The sequence below is a fragment of the Caretta caretta genome, chromosome 5 (genome assembly GCF_965140235.1).
Source record: "Caretta caretta isolate rCarCar2 chromosome 5, rCarCar1.hap1, whole genome shotgun sequence".
In the NCBI taxonomy this organism is placed as follows: Eukaryota; Metazoa; Chordata; order Testudines; family Cheloniidae; genus Caretta; species Caretta caretta.
Genome location: NC_134210.1, coordinates 44,254,428 through 44,269,148, shown reverse-complemented (window position 1 = coordinate 44,269,148; position 14,721 = coordinate 44,254,428). Strand labels below are relative to the sequence as shown.

General features: G+C 38.4%; 1 protein-coding gene across 2 annotated transcripts in view; it reads right to left on the bottom strand.

Moving 5' to 3' along the window:
* The window catches only part of PIK3R1 (phosphoinositide-3-kinase regulatory subunit 1), a 77,970-nt gene that overhangs the window by 19,794 nt on the left and 43,455 nt on the right, over window positions 1–14,721 (bottom strand). The window contains exons 3-7 of one of the 2 annotated variants that reach the window (XM_048849974.2): window positions 9,937–10,029; window positions 7,900–7,974; window positions 4,723–4,854; window positions 3,625–3,826; window positions 3,374–3,453 (exon numbers count right to left, since the gene is read on the bottom strand). In XM_048849974.2, coding sequence (XP_048705931.1) covers window positions 3,374–3,453; window positions 3,625–3,826; window positions 4,723–4,854; window positions 7,900–7,974; window positions 9,937–10,029 — 582 coding nt within the window. Of the gene's footprint in view, window positions 1–117; window positions 139–3,373; window positions 3,454–3,624; window positions 3,827–4,722; window positions 4,855–7,899; window positions 7,975–9,936; window positions 10,030–14,721 lie in introns of those variants that run through there. The other variant, XM_075128509.1, reaches the window with a different exon arrangement.

Below are 14,721 nucleotides of genomic sequence, written 5' to 3'. Positions count from 1 at the left end.
CCAACTCCCAAATACTCTTCTTAAAACATGTAAAAGGACATGGTTCCTTGATATTTTTTAAACTGCACTATAGTTAAGATACTTTTGTTTCATATGGCACATATAAGGAACACACACCTTTTTCCGGATGCTATACCCGTCAGTTCAATGTCAAAATTCCCAGTGACTTAAACAGTAGACGCAGTCTCTCCCCTCTCTCTCCACCAGCTTGATATTTTGGTTTAGCTGATCAAGTTTGGATGTTAAAAAAAAAAAATTGAAAAAATCTGGTAATTCTAGTCAAAAGACTGAACAGCTACACAGAACGAGAGAGGGACAAGGTAATACAGAAAATGCAACTGGTTAATAATAATTTCTGCGACTAGACTTTTTTTTCTAATCTCTTTGCTCCTGTAACCTTACTTTTTCTCCATAGGATTACACAGATATTGACAAAATGTATTTCACTGTGGCATATTTTTGTATCATATTAAACTGTGTCCTCAGTTCATGAACAAAACGTTGTAGGTGTTGGGTTGGACATATTGGCAGGGTAAGGTCAATACATGCTTGTGTTAAAAACATTTCAAAAATGGGCTTAGGATGCTCATCATAATAACTACAGATGCAAAGCTGCACATGGCTCAATTTAACATAAAGTCCTACTTTTCTCACTTTCCATGGCTGCATGGAGAGAAAGAAAGTTTGCATTTAAAAGAAAACAAGCAATTAACACATCTGCCTCCTGTATATGACACCACGAAAATTCACACAACTCATTTTAGACAGACTTATTTCTTTCCAGGTTAAAGGGTAACAGGAAAGAAAGACAAACAGGCAAAACCAAATCACTTTATGAAGAAGTCAATCTTTTTTTAAAAAGTAAGATCTTTTAAAAAAAGTCCTTCCATTTCTCATCTTTGAAATTCTTTTCACTAGGGCGTTGTCACAAACTGCTCAACACCAGGAAAAAGATCGCTGAAAGTTGCCTTTCACTTTTTTAGGAATCTTCCTTTATTTTAACATCTTGCAATATCCCTGGTTGAAGCTCAAGCCAGAGATGTTAAAAGGCCTGATTCATAACTGTACTGCACATGAATATTCTGCAACATACCAGATATCAGAAATGAACTTTGACAGTGGGTTTTGCATCTTTTACATACGCTTAAGGTGTTCAATTTTTAGACTTCAGTTATGATGCAATGCACCATAACTATCTAGAAATGACAGCTTTTCCATCCAGAAAGAAAAATGTCCAGCAAATTAAAGATATACAAGAGAAGGAGATACTTTCTTAGAGACAGTCAGAAGCACATGGATGCATTTTTGAAAGTGTCATCTCAAAATATAACACATATAAACCCCAGTTTATTGTACTTTTGTCTGGTAGAACATTTACATTGTTTAGGGTTGATTGGGCATTTGGAGCCAGCCTTGTCAAAATAAAGATGTCAAAAGTAAACCCCTGCCTCGGTAAATTGCAAATTCCCCTTCCCCACTTATAACCATTATAATTCAGTTAGTGTCAAGATGTTTGTAAAACAATTCAAGTCAGAATTCTCTAGTTTAGCTGCCTAAATGATATGAAGGGCCAAATTTTCATAAGAGCTCAGCTCTAATGTAGGAACCTAAATGCTGTTTCCCCTGAGAACAATACGGAGCTGCTGGGGGCTGAGCACTTTTGAAAATCCGTCCCTAAATCTTCGACGTGAGCTGTGGGGACTCTGCACTTCTAAACAGATGTCTCAATTTTTCAGGAGCTCAAGCAGAGATCTGGATCCTAAACCTGCAAAGATTTACTCATATGCTTCTGAAAAATATTCAGGCATGCAAAAGTTAAGCACAAGCAAAAGTCTTTTCAGGAGGCTGCCAAGTTTGAAAATTTTGGCCTAAACCTTTTGGCTACATATTAATGGATGGGCAGATATTATATTTAACTGAAGAATAATGTACAGTATGGCAATTACTACACAGATTGTCCTTTTGCCAAGTATGGACTTTGAAATATACAGATAAGAATGGAAGTTGTTATAACACATCCTATCAAAATGCAGAGTTAAAACCTAGTAGGCAAGGCAGGATTAATGAAGAGGCCACTTCGGCATGTTCCTAGGGCCCATATTCATGGAGAGACCAAAAATCATAGGCCACAATCCTTCACCGGCTTCTCTTTGCCTTAACGAGGGGACATAGACCACCTTCAGAGCACCCTTTGCCCTGGCACTGGAACCCTCCTAATCCTGGCCCAGTGTTGCGGGGAGGCACAGAGAGGAAGTTGGAAAGCAAGCCCACTGCGCATTCACTCTGCAGCTTGGGGCTAGGCCTGGCTCCCCGCACCTGTCTGGTTTGGCCTAGCTGCCCCTCCAGCATAAAGGTACTGCAACTCTGCATATCAGGTTGCAAGATTACTCACTCAAATCAATGTACGGTGGGTTTGGAAGATACCTTGTTCCAACACTCTGAGAAGTCCGTACCAGCTCTTCCAGTTCTTACCCAATCCTGCAAAACCTTACTGCTGTGGTCTCTTACTGTACTTTAGAAGCAGAGAGGGAGGAACACTAAAACAACGTTCTGTTTCTTTGTTAAAGTACCCTTTGCTAATATTACTGTAAGTCAAGGCTTTCAGCTTCTCTATATCGACATGCGCTTGCTTTGCTGAACTGAGAAATCACGTTGCACAGCAGCACAAGTTCTTTTGCACAAGTCTGGCAACACTGCCTCACCCATACTAAGAAAAGGAGGAACGCTTGATTTCAAATACAATCTGTTGCATTAAAGTAGTGCTAACCTTTGCTCTTGGTTGTATGAACTAAATGCTAACACAGACAGTGAAAACGTGTCAACTAGCTATCCTGAAGCAGTTTTGATTCTGCCTACACTAATAAGAATGTAGATTTTGGCTGAAAAATGCACAAAGCTAAACAGAGGACTAAATTTGAGGTTTTTAATCAGTCCCCACTGGGCACAGTTCTTTTGAGGAAATATGCTTAGAAAGGCTTGAGTGAGAGCTAAGAAAGGACTTCATAATTTGTCCGCTTTTAATAGTAAGGAATGCAAAAGTACATATATACTGCTTCACAAGTATCTCACATTCTTGATTTTTCATACAGTGTTCAATAAGAAGCAATACAAATTCTAAGGCTATGGAAAAATCTGCACACATTATTCAATGCAAAATTATTTCAGAGTAAAGAACAGTTCCTTGAAAACAAAATTAACTTCTGCTGCATATCTACTTACTTCCATAATTTTATTACTTTAATACATTTGTTCAATGAGCTTACTTAATCTGAAGAAAAAAATAATGGACCTTTAATGGCCACCAAACTGATTTTTGAACTATATAAAAATCATCCATAACCAATTACTTTTTAAAATCCAAACTTTTTTTTACCTGGTACAGGCTGTCTCTCATTCCATTCACTTGTGATTAAAACTTCTAGGATTTTTATGAGGTGTTCAGCATTATCAGAGCTGTAAAATAGAATGGAAAAAATTTAAAGGTTTACATTAATGCCTTTAGAAAAGTAATGCAAAGATAACAGCATGAGCACAAGTCCTCTACATTAACTTATTAACTATTTTGAATAACAGAGCCACATATCATGGTTACAATACACTAGATAATTAAGATGTCTCACATACCTTCCTAACTGGAATTTGAAAAGCAGAGGGCTGAAAATTTCAGCTAAGGATCTTGCATTCAAGAGATTTTTGCTGGAGGTTTGACAAAGTCTGAAGAAATGTTTGAGCAAATATTGGAGAGTGAGCCAATACTGGTGAGGTATATTTGGAGACCTGATGAGTTTCTTCAGCAACTGAGCATATTCGTCTGAGCTCTGCACTTCTGCAAGCAAATAGAAAGTCTCTTGATATCAGAGCAGAAACATTCAACAAATAAAATGAAACCATTACATGGTTCCCTGGTAAGTATCAATTTTACAGAAAAAATATTCTGTCCTTCAATAGAACCCAGCCTCTTCTTTCTTCTTTTGCAAAAGTGAAAAACTCAAGTGACAGAAGAAAACAACTGTATAAAAGTAAAATGGAAACAGAACATTCGTTTGGTAAAAACCACAATATGTGCAGTGCGTACTGGTAGAAGTCTGTCTTGTGTTTAGCGTCACACATGATTGGGTAATTCTGAGATGCAGTAGATAAGAATCACAGGTGCTTTTCTAACTTTGAAGGTTACCAGCCACAATGTCCTGCCCATGGAACATGCGACAGTACGAGGCCCACATACCGAAAGTTGTCAACTGTACTGTCTGAAATGACCACTGCCAAAGATGAACCTTATATTAACATATTTATTGCTTTGTATTCCATAACTGCCAATGGACCTCAGAACACTGTGTTCTCGAATACATTTACTTTGTCAGCACTGATAAAAGGTTAACAATTAGCTCTTTCTGCACACAGATAAGTCCTTGATTTTTTTTAACCGGTACATGCACAGTTATTCTTACTTACTAAATGCACCAAGCTGTGTAATATCTTACAATTTTCATTATATTTATATTGTTAGGTAATTTCAGCAGCTTTTATCAAAACCAGCTAATATCTAATAAGTGAGGAAAAGACTTATTTTTGTTTTATGAGCACCACCTGTGGCGGTGTACAAAAACCTTCCACATTTTATGTAGGCTGAGACAGTATCACAGCCCCTTCATGCTGGGTAGTGCCGATCCTAATCAACCTTTTTTTTCCCTCCTGTGAGTGGAAATACTTTCACATTCATACCTTGAGCTCCTGAAATCATTTCACTGTAAACAGATGCTGGAATGACAGAATTTGGCAGGTCCAGGAGATACCTCTTGAGAGCATCTGCTAAGAGCTGCACATCAGTTGGCTCAAAATCCATTGAAGAGGCATCTGAAGAAAAAACCCAGACATATGCAATCTAAAAATTTCTGAGGACCTTAAAATTGTCATTTCATACCACACCAGAACAGACAACCTAAATCTGATTTATGAAGAACAATTTGTAAGAAATCTCTGAAGACATCTAAATGAGTCTTTGCTGAAATGTGTTATTTACAAGGTGCAGTGAATTCCCACAGTAGATACCAAAATTGTTCAGCAATACACTGTAAAGTTAAGGGGTCAGAAACTTCAATCATGAAGAGATTCTGACTAATAAATGATCAGATGTAAATTATGCACGGGAGTCAATATGCAGTGCAGGAAAATATTTATGTGGAAATGTTATAAGTAACACAAATTCTATTACTCAAGAAATGGCTTTATAGCATGCTTGAAAATTGTCTCATGTCCCCTCTAGTGGCTAATCTACATAGAGACTAACAGCATACTATAGCTGTCACGTGATAGAATTACTACTATAGCTAAAGTGGTGGTGGTTTGTATATTGGTGATGAAGGTCCTGGGTTCAAACGCTGTAGACAGCCCCTAGTGAAGGTTATTATACTTTCGCTGGGATTATTTCTGAAGTGACCAGAGTGTTTAAAAACACCTTGCTTTTTTTATATCCCAACCTTGTAAATTATATAAGGAAGACCCTGGATTCTGCATACTTTTCAAATGTTACTATACAGTTACAAATGATGCTTGTGGTAATATTGTTATAGGGCTGCACCTGGATATTTTTAACAGGTTTATGTTTTACATGTAAATATTTTGTGTAACCACTACTATAGTAAGGAGCAATCCATAGTTAGGGCTGGGTGCAAATGCAGTATTTCTATTGGTAGCTGATTAGCAACTCAGGCCTTGAACCTGGAAACATTTATGTGAATAAACTGAAGCATGTGTAGATATATTTGCAGAATCGGATCCTTGGTTTCTTAAATAGCAGTTAGAATTTGCACATTTGTAATGGCCCATGGCCTGCTAGTGTAATTACAACTTGGGATAAAGTTCAATAGAATATTCTATCACTTATAGGACTGTCTGTTAACATTGGTGTAGTGAATAAAAGAAGTCAAAATAAAAAATATAAAATTTTAGAAGTGTGTATTACAAGCCAGACAGGTTTCCTGTCAGACATGAAGCTCTCACAAAAGTTCCAGAATGCTCCCAAATCCAGAAAGTTTCAAAGGGCCCAATAATTTGGGGTGGGAAATAGGGGAAGGAAGGGAAATAATTCTTTAAAAACCCAGTCTATCAGTGCAAGAACTCAAACTCCATTAGTCACTGTGGCTTTTATTCTCTATGCTGGATCAAGTCCGGGTTCCGTTGGTTCAGTGTCTGTAAGAAACATCCCAAATGACTGGAACGAGAACTATAGTGAGAGCTGGACCTATTTGATATATAGCAAGCTATTTGTTGCTGCTGTTATTGTGACCTTTCTATTTTTGATCACCTTTACTGGCTTGCTCAATAGGATTGTGAGCGCTGCTCAATAGGAACGAAGGACAGTCAGTTCCTCAAAGGCTAAAGCCTTATTTTCCTGTTTTCCAACCTAATTAAATTTTGAACAAGAATACAGGTAAACCCCAGTTTTACAATGGTCTCAGGATACAGGTGGATTGTGCATAAAACTACATTTCAGATGTGAGATTCTATATTGATTTTGAATAAATTAAGAGATTCAGGTATTTGTGGTTTGGAAAGTCAGTGCTGAAAACAAAAATATTTAGAATAAAGCTTCCGTTGCTAACCCACAATTCCATACCTTTCTCTACCATCATTCAAGATCATGATGCCGGCTAGATTTAAAACATAGTGAACTCAAAAATAATTTCCTCCTCAATGTTAATCTTTAATTACTTTTAATTACTAAAATTGAAAGAATAGAGAAATTACTTCTCTTTTTAGAGTTTCCATATTTTGTGCCTTTGACAACACGGTGTGTAATCAGTTTCAATTCCTAGCCTCATGCAGTGGTATGATGCCCTGGTACCCTCACGCAATTCTCTGAAAGGGGAAGTCCATACACATACTCTCCTTCACAGCTTGCAGAAGCTTGGGTAATGCTACCACCACAACAGAAGAGCTCTGCTTTTCCACAGTTTGACTGACTGTTGCTCTGGAACTATTTCTCATTTAGATGGTTAGGTTTTATTAAATTTTTAAGAATCTGCTAAAGGAGACTGGAGGCAGGGGTGCTGGGACAATTAATATAGTGGGGTGCTGAGAGCCATTGAACCAAACTGTAAACCATGTATATAATGGAAACCACTTCAAGCCAGGGGGTGCTGCTAGACCCCTAGTTCCAGCACCTATGACTTGAGGCAAGAGGACAAGTAGCCGGGGGGTATCTCCCCACCCCACTAGGCCTACTGCAGGGGCCAGAGAAGGGAGAAGCCAGATGAGTGTCCGAAACCCTAGGACTCTGGCACAGGGGAGGAAAAGAGAGAGATAGGAATTGGGGAAGCATGTTGTACACGGGGGGGGGGGGGGGGGGGGAGGAATTCTACTGCCCTGATACCTAGATCCCTGCACAAAGTAGCATCATCAGCTAGGTTCTCTTCCTTCACTCTCAGAACCAAAAGAACCAGAACCAGATGGAATATGCAGCAGAGCCAGGAGTCTCCCCTCCAACCCCCTACACTGGGCCAAAGGAAGCAGAGGGCTGAATGTATTAATGTATGCACAAAATTATGTGCAGCTGTACATGCATAAATAAAATGTATCCCACAGCATTATTGGGACAGCGCATCTTTATCTTGCTTCTGAATGAGACTCCTTTCCGCTTCCAGAGCCCTCCTCAAACAATTAAGTTACTAATAAACATTAAACTAATTATTCTTGAACAAAATACCAGTATAATGGGGACTTGGAGAAAAATATTTATTCCATGAAAGTGGAAAGGTTAATATTATGGCAAATGCAATGGAATAAAACTATATCAACTAAACATCAAATTATATAGTTTGAATAGGGGGCATAGAAAAAAAATGTTAAAATCTTAATACAAAACCTATTTGGTACTTTAAGAAGAACAGTTGTACCTACCACACTCAAGAATTTGTCTTAATTCTGCAATACTGCTTGACCCTTGTGTTCTGTACAAAGTTGAACATTCCAGACCTTAAAAACACAATAGATTGAATACAGGAACTTAATATCCTTTGTGGCTTTATATAGGAAACAACATATTTCTATTGTCCTCAAATAACCATTTACAGTATAAGTTAGTATAATTCTTACACACCATGACAAAATACTGTATGCTGTTGCTTTTATAGGGCAACAACATACCCCACAGGAAAATATACCATGCCTTACATGCATGCCTGCAAACTGCTGGGCCAGCAGAAGCTGCCAGCCAAGAAACAGCAGAAATCCAGTCAACCCTCATTCCCCGCTCCCACACTCAACCAAATTGCCAAGCTTTAGGAGGCCAACACCAGTAGAAGGAGAAGTGTGTACTTGCCAAGGTAAAGATTTGCCTGCAGTGGAGCAAAGTGAAGTTCAGTAGGAAACACCACAGCCCTTCCCTGCCACTCTATGCACCTTTCCAGCTAAGGAACAGCTGGCCTTAGACCCTCTAGGAACTACTGCTCCCTTGTCCATGTCCTATTGCCCCATCTCTCCAAAGTGCCTTCATAAGGCAAGAAGAGATGGGATACAGGGAGGAGACAGAGAAAATGAAGTGGAGGTGTCCCACCAAAAGAGAGAAGAAGCTCAGGGCCTGCCACCCCAGAAATACAACTTGAGCAGAGACAGCAAACATGGTCTGCCTCAAGAGGAAACAAACAGTTGAAAAGCTGCTTGAGAATAAATAATTCCTTAGATTGTGATAGTGTATGGTACCCAAAGCCGAAGGAGCTATTTTTCCTTTTGGGGGGATACTTTACTGTTCATATCCTAAAGCCAATCACTATCTGGTTTTCTGCATATTTATTTTATTGACTTCAGACATAGAGAGCACACACAGTACGTAAGCTGTCAGTGCTGGCGGTGTTGCTGCAGACATGTTAAACAGTTGCCCTGTATTAGCCCCATTTCAGTGGTGGAGTTAGTGATCCCTGTGTATACTCTGTAAAGTGCAGACATCCTTCCAAATAAAAGGCACCATAATAAATGTAAGATTTTTTGCTCCATATTTTACATTAAAGAGCATGCCCAGGGATACAGGCCACATATGATTTAATAACATCCAGTGTGGTCTCCTAGAAACAGTAGCTGACTATGCTGGTTGCCATTAAACTCTGGCTCTCAGTACTGGCATCAGCAGCCCCTGATCCACCCATTAAACTTGTGTATCTTCCCAGCCCTCCAAGTGTTGACACTGATAGTAACCAGGCCACAAATCCTGTCTTGCCCTCCAACTCCCAACTACATGACCATTAGGAGAGCAGGGAACAGTGGGCATCTCCTGGCCACATAAGGTTGATGAAGGTGACATCAGCAGAGAAGCTGGGGAAAGAGACAAGGGGGTCAGGAGGCAAGAGATGGACAGAGAATGGGTTATTTAAACAGGAGAGGGAAGAGAAACAAAAGACTGAGAAGGCCAGTAGGGGTAAGGGGGAATGGTATGGGGAGGAGGGGACCAGGACAGAGGGGTACAGCTAGGAGTGTGGGAAGGGAGAAAAGTCAAAGGGCATACAACAAATATGGGCTGATTGAACAAACAGTAGCAATAAAGGACAGCCTCTTTGGAGGGCAAAAAATACCTCCCAAAACTTAGCATTCTGAGATATTTTCCCCTGCTATCTCATGGCAATGCGTTTCTGTGATTACAAATATCAACTGGGTGCAAGAGTATTACATTATTCAAAACCTCAAATTAAAATCTCTCTTTTTGCTCTGTAGCAGGTTACCAGGTGTCAGGTGGTATAAGCTATGTTATTACCTCTATAACCCAAATAACCTCTGTTGAGCACATACCAACAAGATAAGGCTCTGACTAAATTTGCTTGAATACCAATTGAGCAATGGGATACATTACAAACCCTCGGTAGGGGAAATGTACAAACTCTGGGCCTGATCCTGCAGTCCCCATTCACAAACATAACTAAAACACTGGCAGACTGTTCATCATCCTACCTTTCTTTTCAATAGCCTCCACTATCTTGACAAGAATTGGTGGAGCGACGTCAGGAGGCAAAAATTGCTCTGTAAGATCTGGAAGTGTAAAAGCTGTTAAAAAAACAGTTAAGCTACAGTTAGATGCAATTTCAGTTTATGAATGTCATGAGATATAATGCAACTGGTTAATTTTTAAACACTGAACAAATTCATTTTATCAGCTGTGAAAGTCCATGTAGACATTTTGCTCGTCTGTTCTGCATGCAAAGTAGAATACTACGCAATTACTTATTGGTTATTTTAGAAAAAACAACTCTCACATGCTAAATATCACTACTATATTTAAACTAAAGACAAACATCCAGTACATAATTAGCAAAATCCTAGTAACTATTCCCCTCATTTGTTTATCTTATTTTTTTTTTCTTTTTTAATCAAGCAAAGCTGTCCACTTCATGACATTTTGTTCCTCCAAGTATTCTATCCCTTCACCTTTTGTATTTACACAAATCCATTCTCCAGGACTGAATAGTGATGATAAACAATAACAATAACGAAAATGCATTTTTATGGCACCTTCATTCAGAGAATACCCAAAATGCTTTATAAATCATTAATACATTTTCACTACTCCTGTGAGGAAGGTAAGTAAGATAAAGTAAAAAGTGTAGAATCCACACAGAAGCCATATAAAATTCTTAGGGGTGGATAAAAAAAGAACAGTTTTTTGGACCTGAAATATTTTCCCCTATGGCGAACCAGATGAGGGAGCTATATACATATCTCCTTGGAACTGCTAATCTACTGAATGAAACACACTTCTATTGGTATGAACTCTCTGCAGGAACAACCAACATGTCATATTAATGAGAAAGCTTAACAACAGTTGCAGTTTGTTTTAATTTTTATAGGGTCACAATATTGACAATATATGCCCAATGGTGCAAAGAGAGCCTCCCGTTTTGTACAATGATCAATAAATAAAGAATAAAAATAAGATATTCTAAAATGAATCTTTTGCAAACTGAAACAAAGCTGCATACTGATTTTATCCAAAGTCAGTTCTTTACTGAAAGAACAAACTAATACAAGAACGTTCTCGCTCTGATAAATGCATTATTTTTGCCAAAAAGAGTAATTTCAAAATTTAAAAGCAGTCGTGTTTGATTTTTGGAAAGCTAGGATGTTTACAGAAAGATATTCTTACTAAACAGCCACCAGCAACATCTGGCATGATTGACAGAGTATGATGGATAAAGATGAATTAATCACTGGATTGGAAATTGATGGTTGCCTAGGGACCTGTGATCATGACCTGATTACATTCAGTATGGGCAAACAGAGGACAGTGCCAAGCAGTAATATACATACCCTATGCTTTAAAAGGGCTAATTTCACAATGCTGAAAAATATTATGAACAAAATTTAATGGGAAGAAAAATTTAGAAGGAAAAATACGAATGAAAATTGAGAATTCTTTCAGAAGAGTTTATTAGATGGCTAAAAAGCCATGATTCCACAATCTACAAAAAGAAAAGGAGTACTTGTGGCACCTTAGAGACTAACCAATTTATTTGAGCATGAGCTTTCGTGAGCTACAGCTCACGAAAGCTCATGCTCAAATAAATTGGTTAGTCTCTAAGGTGCCACAAGTACTCCTTTTCTTTTTGCGAATACAGACTAACACGGCTGTTCCTCTGAAACAATCTACAAAAAGGACTATTTGGAATAAAAGCCCATCCTGGTTCAGTGGTGAAGTGAAGACAGAAATTAGAAATAAATGAGTAATATATAACAAATGGAAAAAAGGGAAAACAGATACCAATTGATAGAATTTAGATGTTATGAAGTGTAGAAAACTGATAAGAGAAGCACACATTAAATGGATTAAGAACTGGCTGACAGAGCTCAAAAAATAGAAGGGGTGGTGGACCAATTTGTATAGTGGGGGTGCTGAGAGTCACTGAACCAAACTAAACCCTGTATACAATGGAAGCCACTTTAAGCCACGGGGTGCTGCAGCACCTCCCGCACCCCTAGTTCTAGCACCTATGAAAAGTCGTTGTCAATGGGAAATCATTATCAAACGGGGGTGTTTCTAGTGGAGTTCCACAGGGAACAGCACCAGGCCTGATACTATTCAACACTTTCATCAGTGAGCTCGAAGTAAATATAAAATCACTGTTGATAAAAATTTGCACCTGAGACAATAGACTGGCAGAGGGGTAAATAATAACAAGGGTAAAGTAGCCAAACAAAGTGATCTGGTTCACTTGATAAGCTGGGCCCATTCAAGCAAAATGCATTTTAATGTAGCCAAATGCAAAGTTTTATACCTAGCAACAAAGAATGCAGATCATATTTACAGAATGGGAGACTGGATCCTTGAAAGCAGTGACTCAGAAAAATATTTAGGGCTCATAGTGGACAAGCAACTGAACATGAGCTCCCCTCGTGATGCTGTGGCATAAAGGGTCAACACATTCTTTGGTTATATAAACAGGGGAGTACTGAGTAGAAGGGAGGTGTATACAGCATTGGTTAGACCAATACTGGAATACTGCATACAGTTCTAGTTTCCACCGTTTAAAAAGGATGTTGAAAAATTGGAAAGAGTGAAAAAAAGAGCCCCCAAAATTATTTGAAGGCTGGGGAAAATGACTTACAGTGAGACTTGAAGAGCTTCCTCTGTTTAGTTTATCAAAAAAGAAGTCTCAGAGGTGGCTTGACTGCAGTGTGTAAATACCTCCACGGGGAGAAAATACCACGTACTAAAAAGGCATATGAAGAACCAAATTAGAAACTAGACACAACTTTTATCAGTGAGGGTAGTTAATCACTGGAACAAACTACCAAAGGAAGTGGTGGATTCTCCATTTCTTGACATCTTCAAATCAAGGCTGTACGTCTTTTGAGAAGATATGATTTAGCCAGACAACTAACTGGGCTCAGTGCAGGGGTAAGTGGATGAAATATCATGGTCTGTATATAGCAGAGATCAGAGTATATGATCTAATGGTCACTTCTGGCCTTAGAATGTATGTATCTGCTATAATAAATGTACATTTATTCAAAGAATATGACAGTGTCAAATCAAAGACTCTGCCAAGAAAATCCTCAAATTACAAGATACCAATTGCAAGATATAATCTAACACTACTACTACTACTATTAATAAGTCTCATTCTGATGTTTGGAAAGTCAAAGGCATAAAATCCCTCCCAATATCAAGGTGAGAATATGTTTTAAAAATAGAGAGATTAAATTTTTTCCATGATGAAAATAACTTTTTGCTCCATTAGGCAGTTATTGCATTAATTTCTACTCTCCCACCTCCCTTCTGCCAAGTCATGAAATGCCATGAGCTCTGAGCAGAGATGCTCACCTCATTCTTCTAACTGAAGACAAGATGCAGAGCTATGACACAAAATTGAAAGGAAGGGGAGAGGACAAAGAGGATGGTAAGGTTAAATGACATCCAGGATGAAAGGCTTGGGGAGAGAGCAGGACAGGGAGGGCCCAGTTACAGATCTTAATCCACTATATACTCTTTGGTTCATACAACAGAAGGAACTAGAGAGCTACACACTGTGTCAAATTAAGCGAGCGGTGCCTAGGGACTATGATAATAGGCACATTACAAATGCCTACTTAGAAAAATTAAGTTGTCTTTAGGAAAAGGAATACCTTTCAACTAATTTCTAACTTGATATTTATTTCTGAAAGTTAAAGGTGTAGTCCAGGCAGACCAAAAATGAAAACCTGTGCATCTGGGGTCCCCTGAAGGCTTTATGTCATGGGAGGAAGCCACTGGGAAGGATACAGAAGATTCTCAGAAAACATGTTTTCTTTTCAAAAGGGCAAAGATGGAGGGACACTAACAGCCTTCAACTTACTCCAAAATGGAAAGCTTCTCCATACCCTATCTCACTTCCTTTGCTTTTGATTTACATTGTAAGCAGGTGACTTATGGCAACATATGTAAGCATCCATGAAGTGAGAGCAAAATGCAAACAGAGTCCTCGGTCATGTCATTCTTCTGGAAACAGAAGCAGACGTTAGGTCTAGTACTCATTTTCAGAAATACCCTGAAATACTAAAGACTCTCTATAATGATATAAAACCCTGTCTAAGACATAAAACCATTCTCTTCCAAAACAAAACAATCACCCCTCTCCCCAGTCTTTTGACCTTGAAATCTGTAAAGTTGGTCACCTAAATCCATCTTTGGGCACTTAAAGTAGCCTCATTTTTCCCCACAGATCCTAGCTATCGGTGGTGTTCTCAATCAATGGGAGGTGCTGGTGCTTAGCACCTCTGAAAATCAGGCCATGGATTTTCCAGTGCACATGTAAAAGTGCTGATGACGGCCTTTCAACACACATGCAGTATCTGAAGCACATGCCTAATTTACAAGCTATTTAACCTTTGCACAAATCCTCTTTTGGTATATTAGTATTGGATTATAAAGATTTCAATGAAAAGGAAACACTCTCTGGAGTATATATTTACATATATAATATATACATTTAGAGCAAACTTTAATCTTTTTTAAAATTAACGCCCCTCTCCCCGTACTTTTTCCTCAAAAGAAAATGTGTGTTTTAAAGGGGAAATACCATAATATAATAAAATAGAGAGAGCTTGGAGGATTTTGGTTTTATTTTTTCCCACTGCTACAGATAACTATTACATCACGGAAATTGATAATTTTGCAAGTACTTAGAATACTTTTGAAACCACTAATACTGTTTCATACTGTGTAAGTGATAAAATATTTTTGAATTCATGACTATTTGGGCT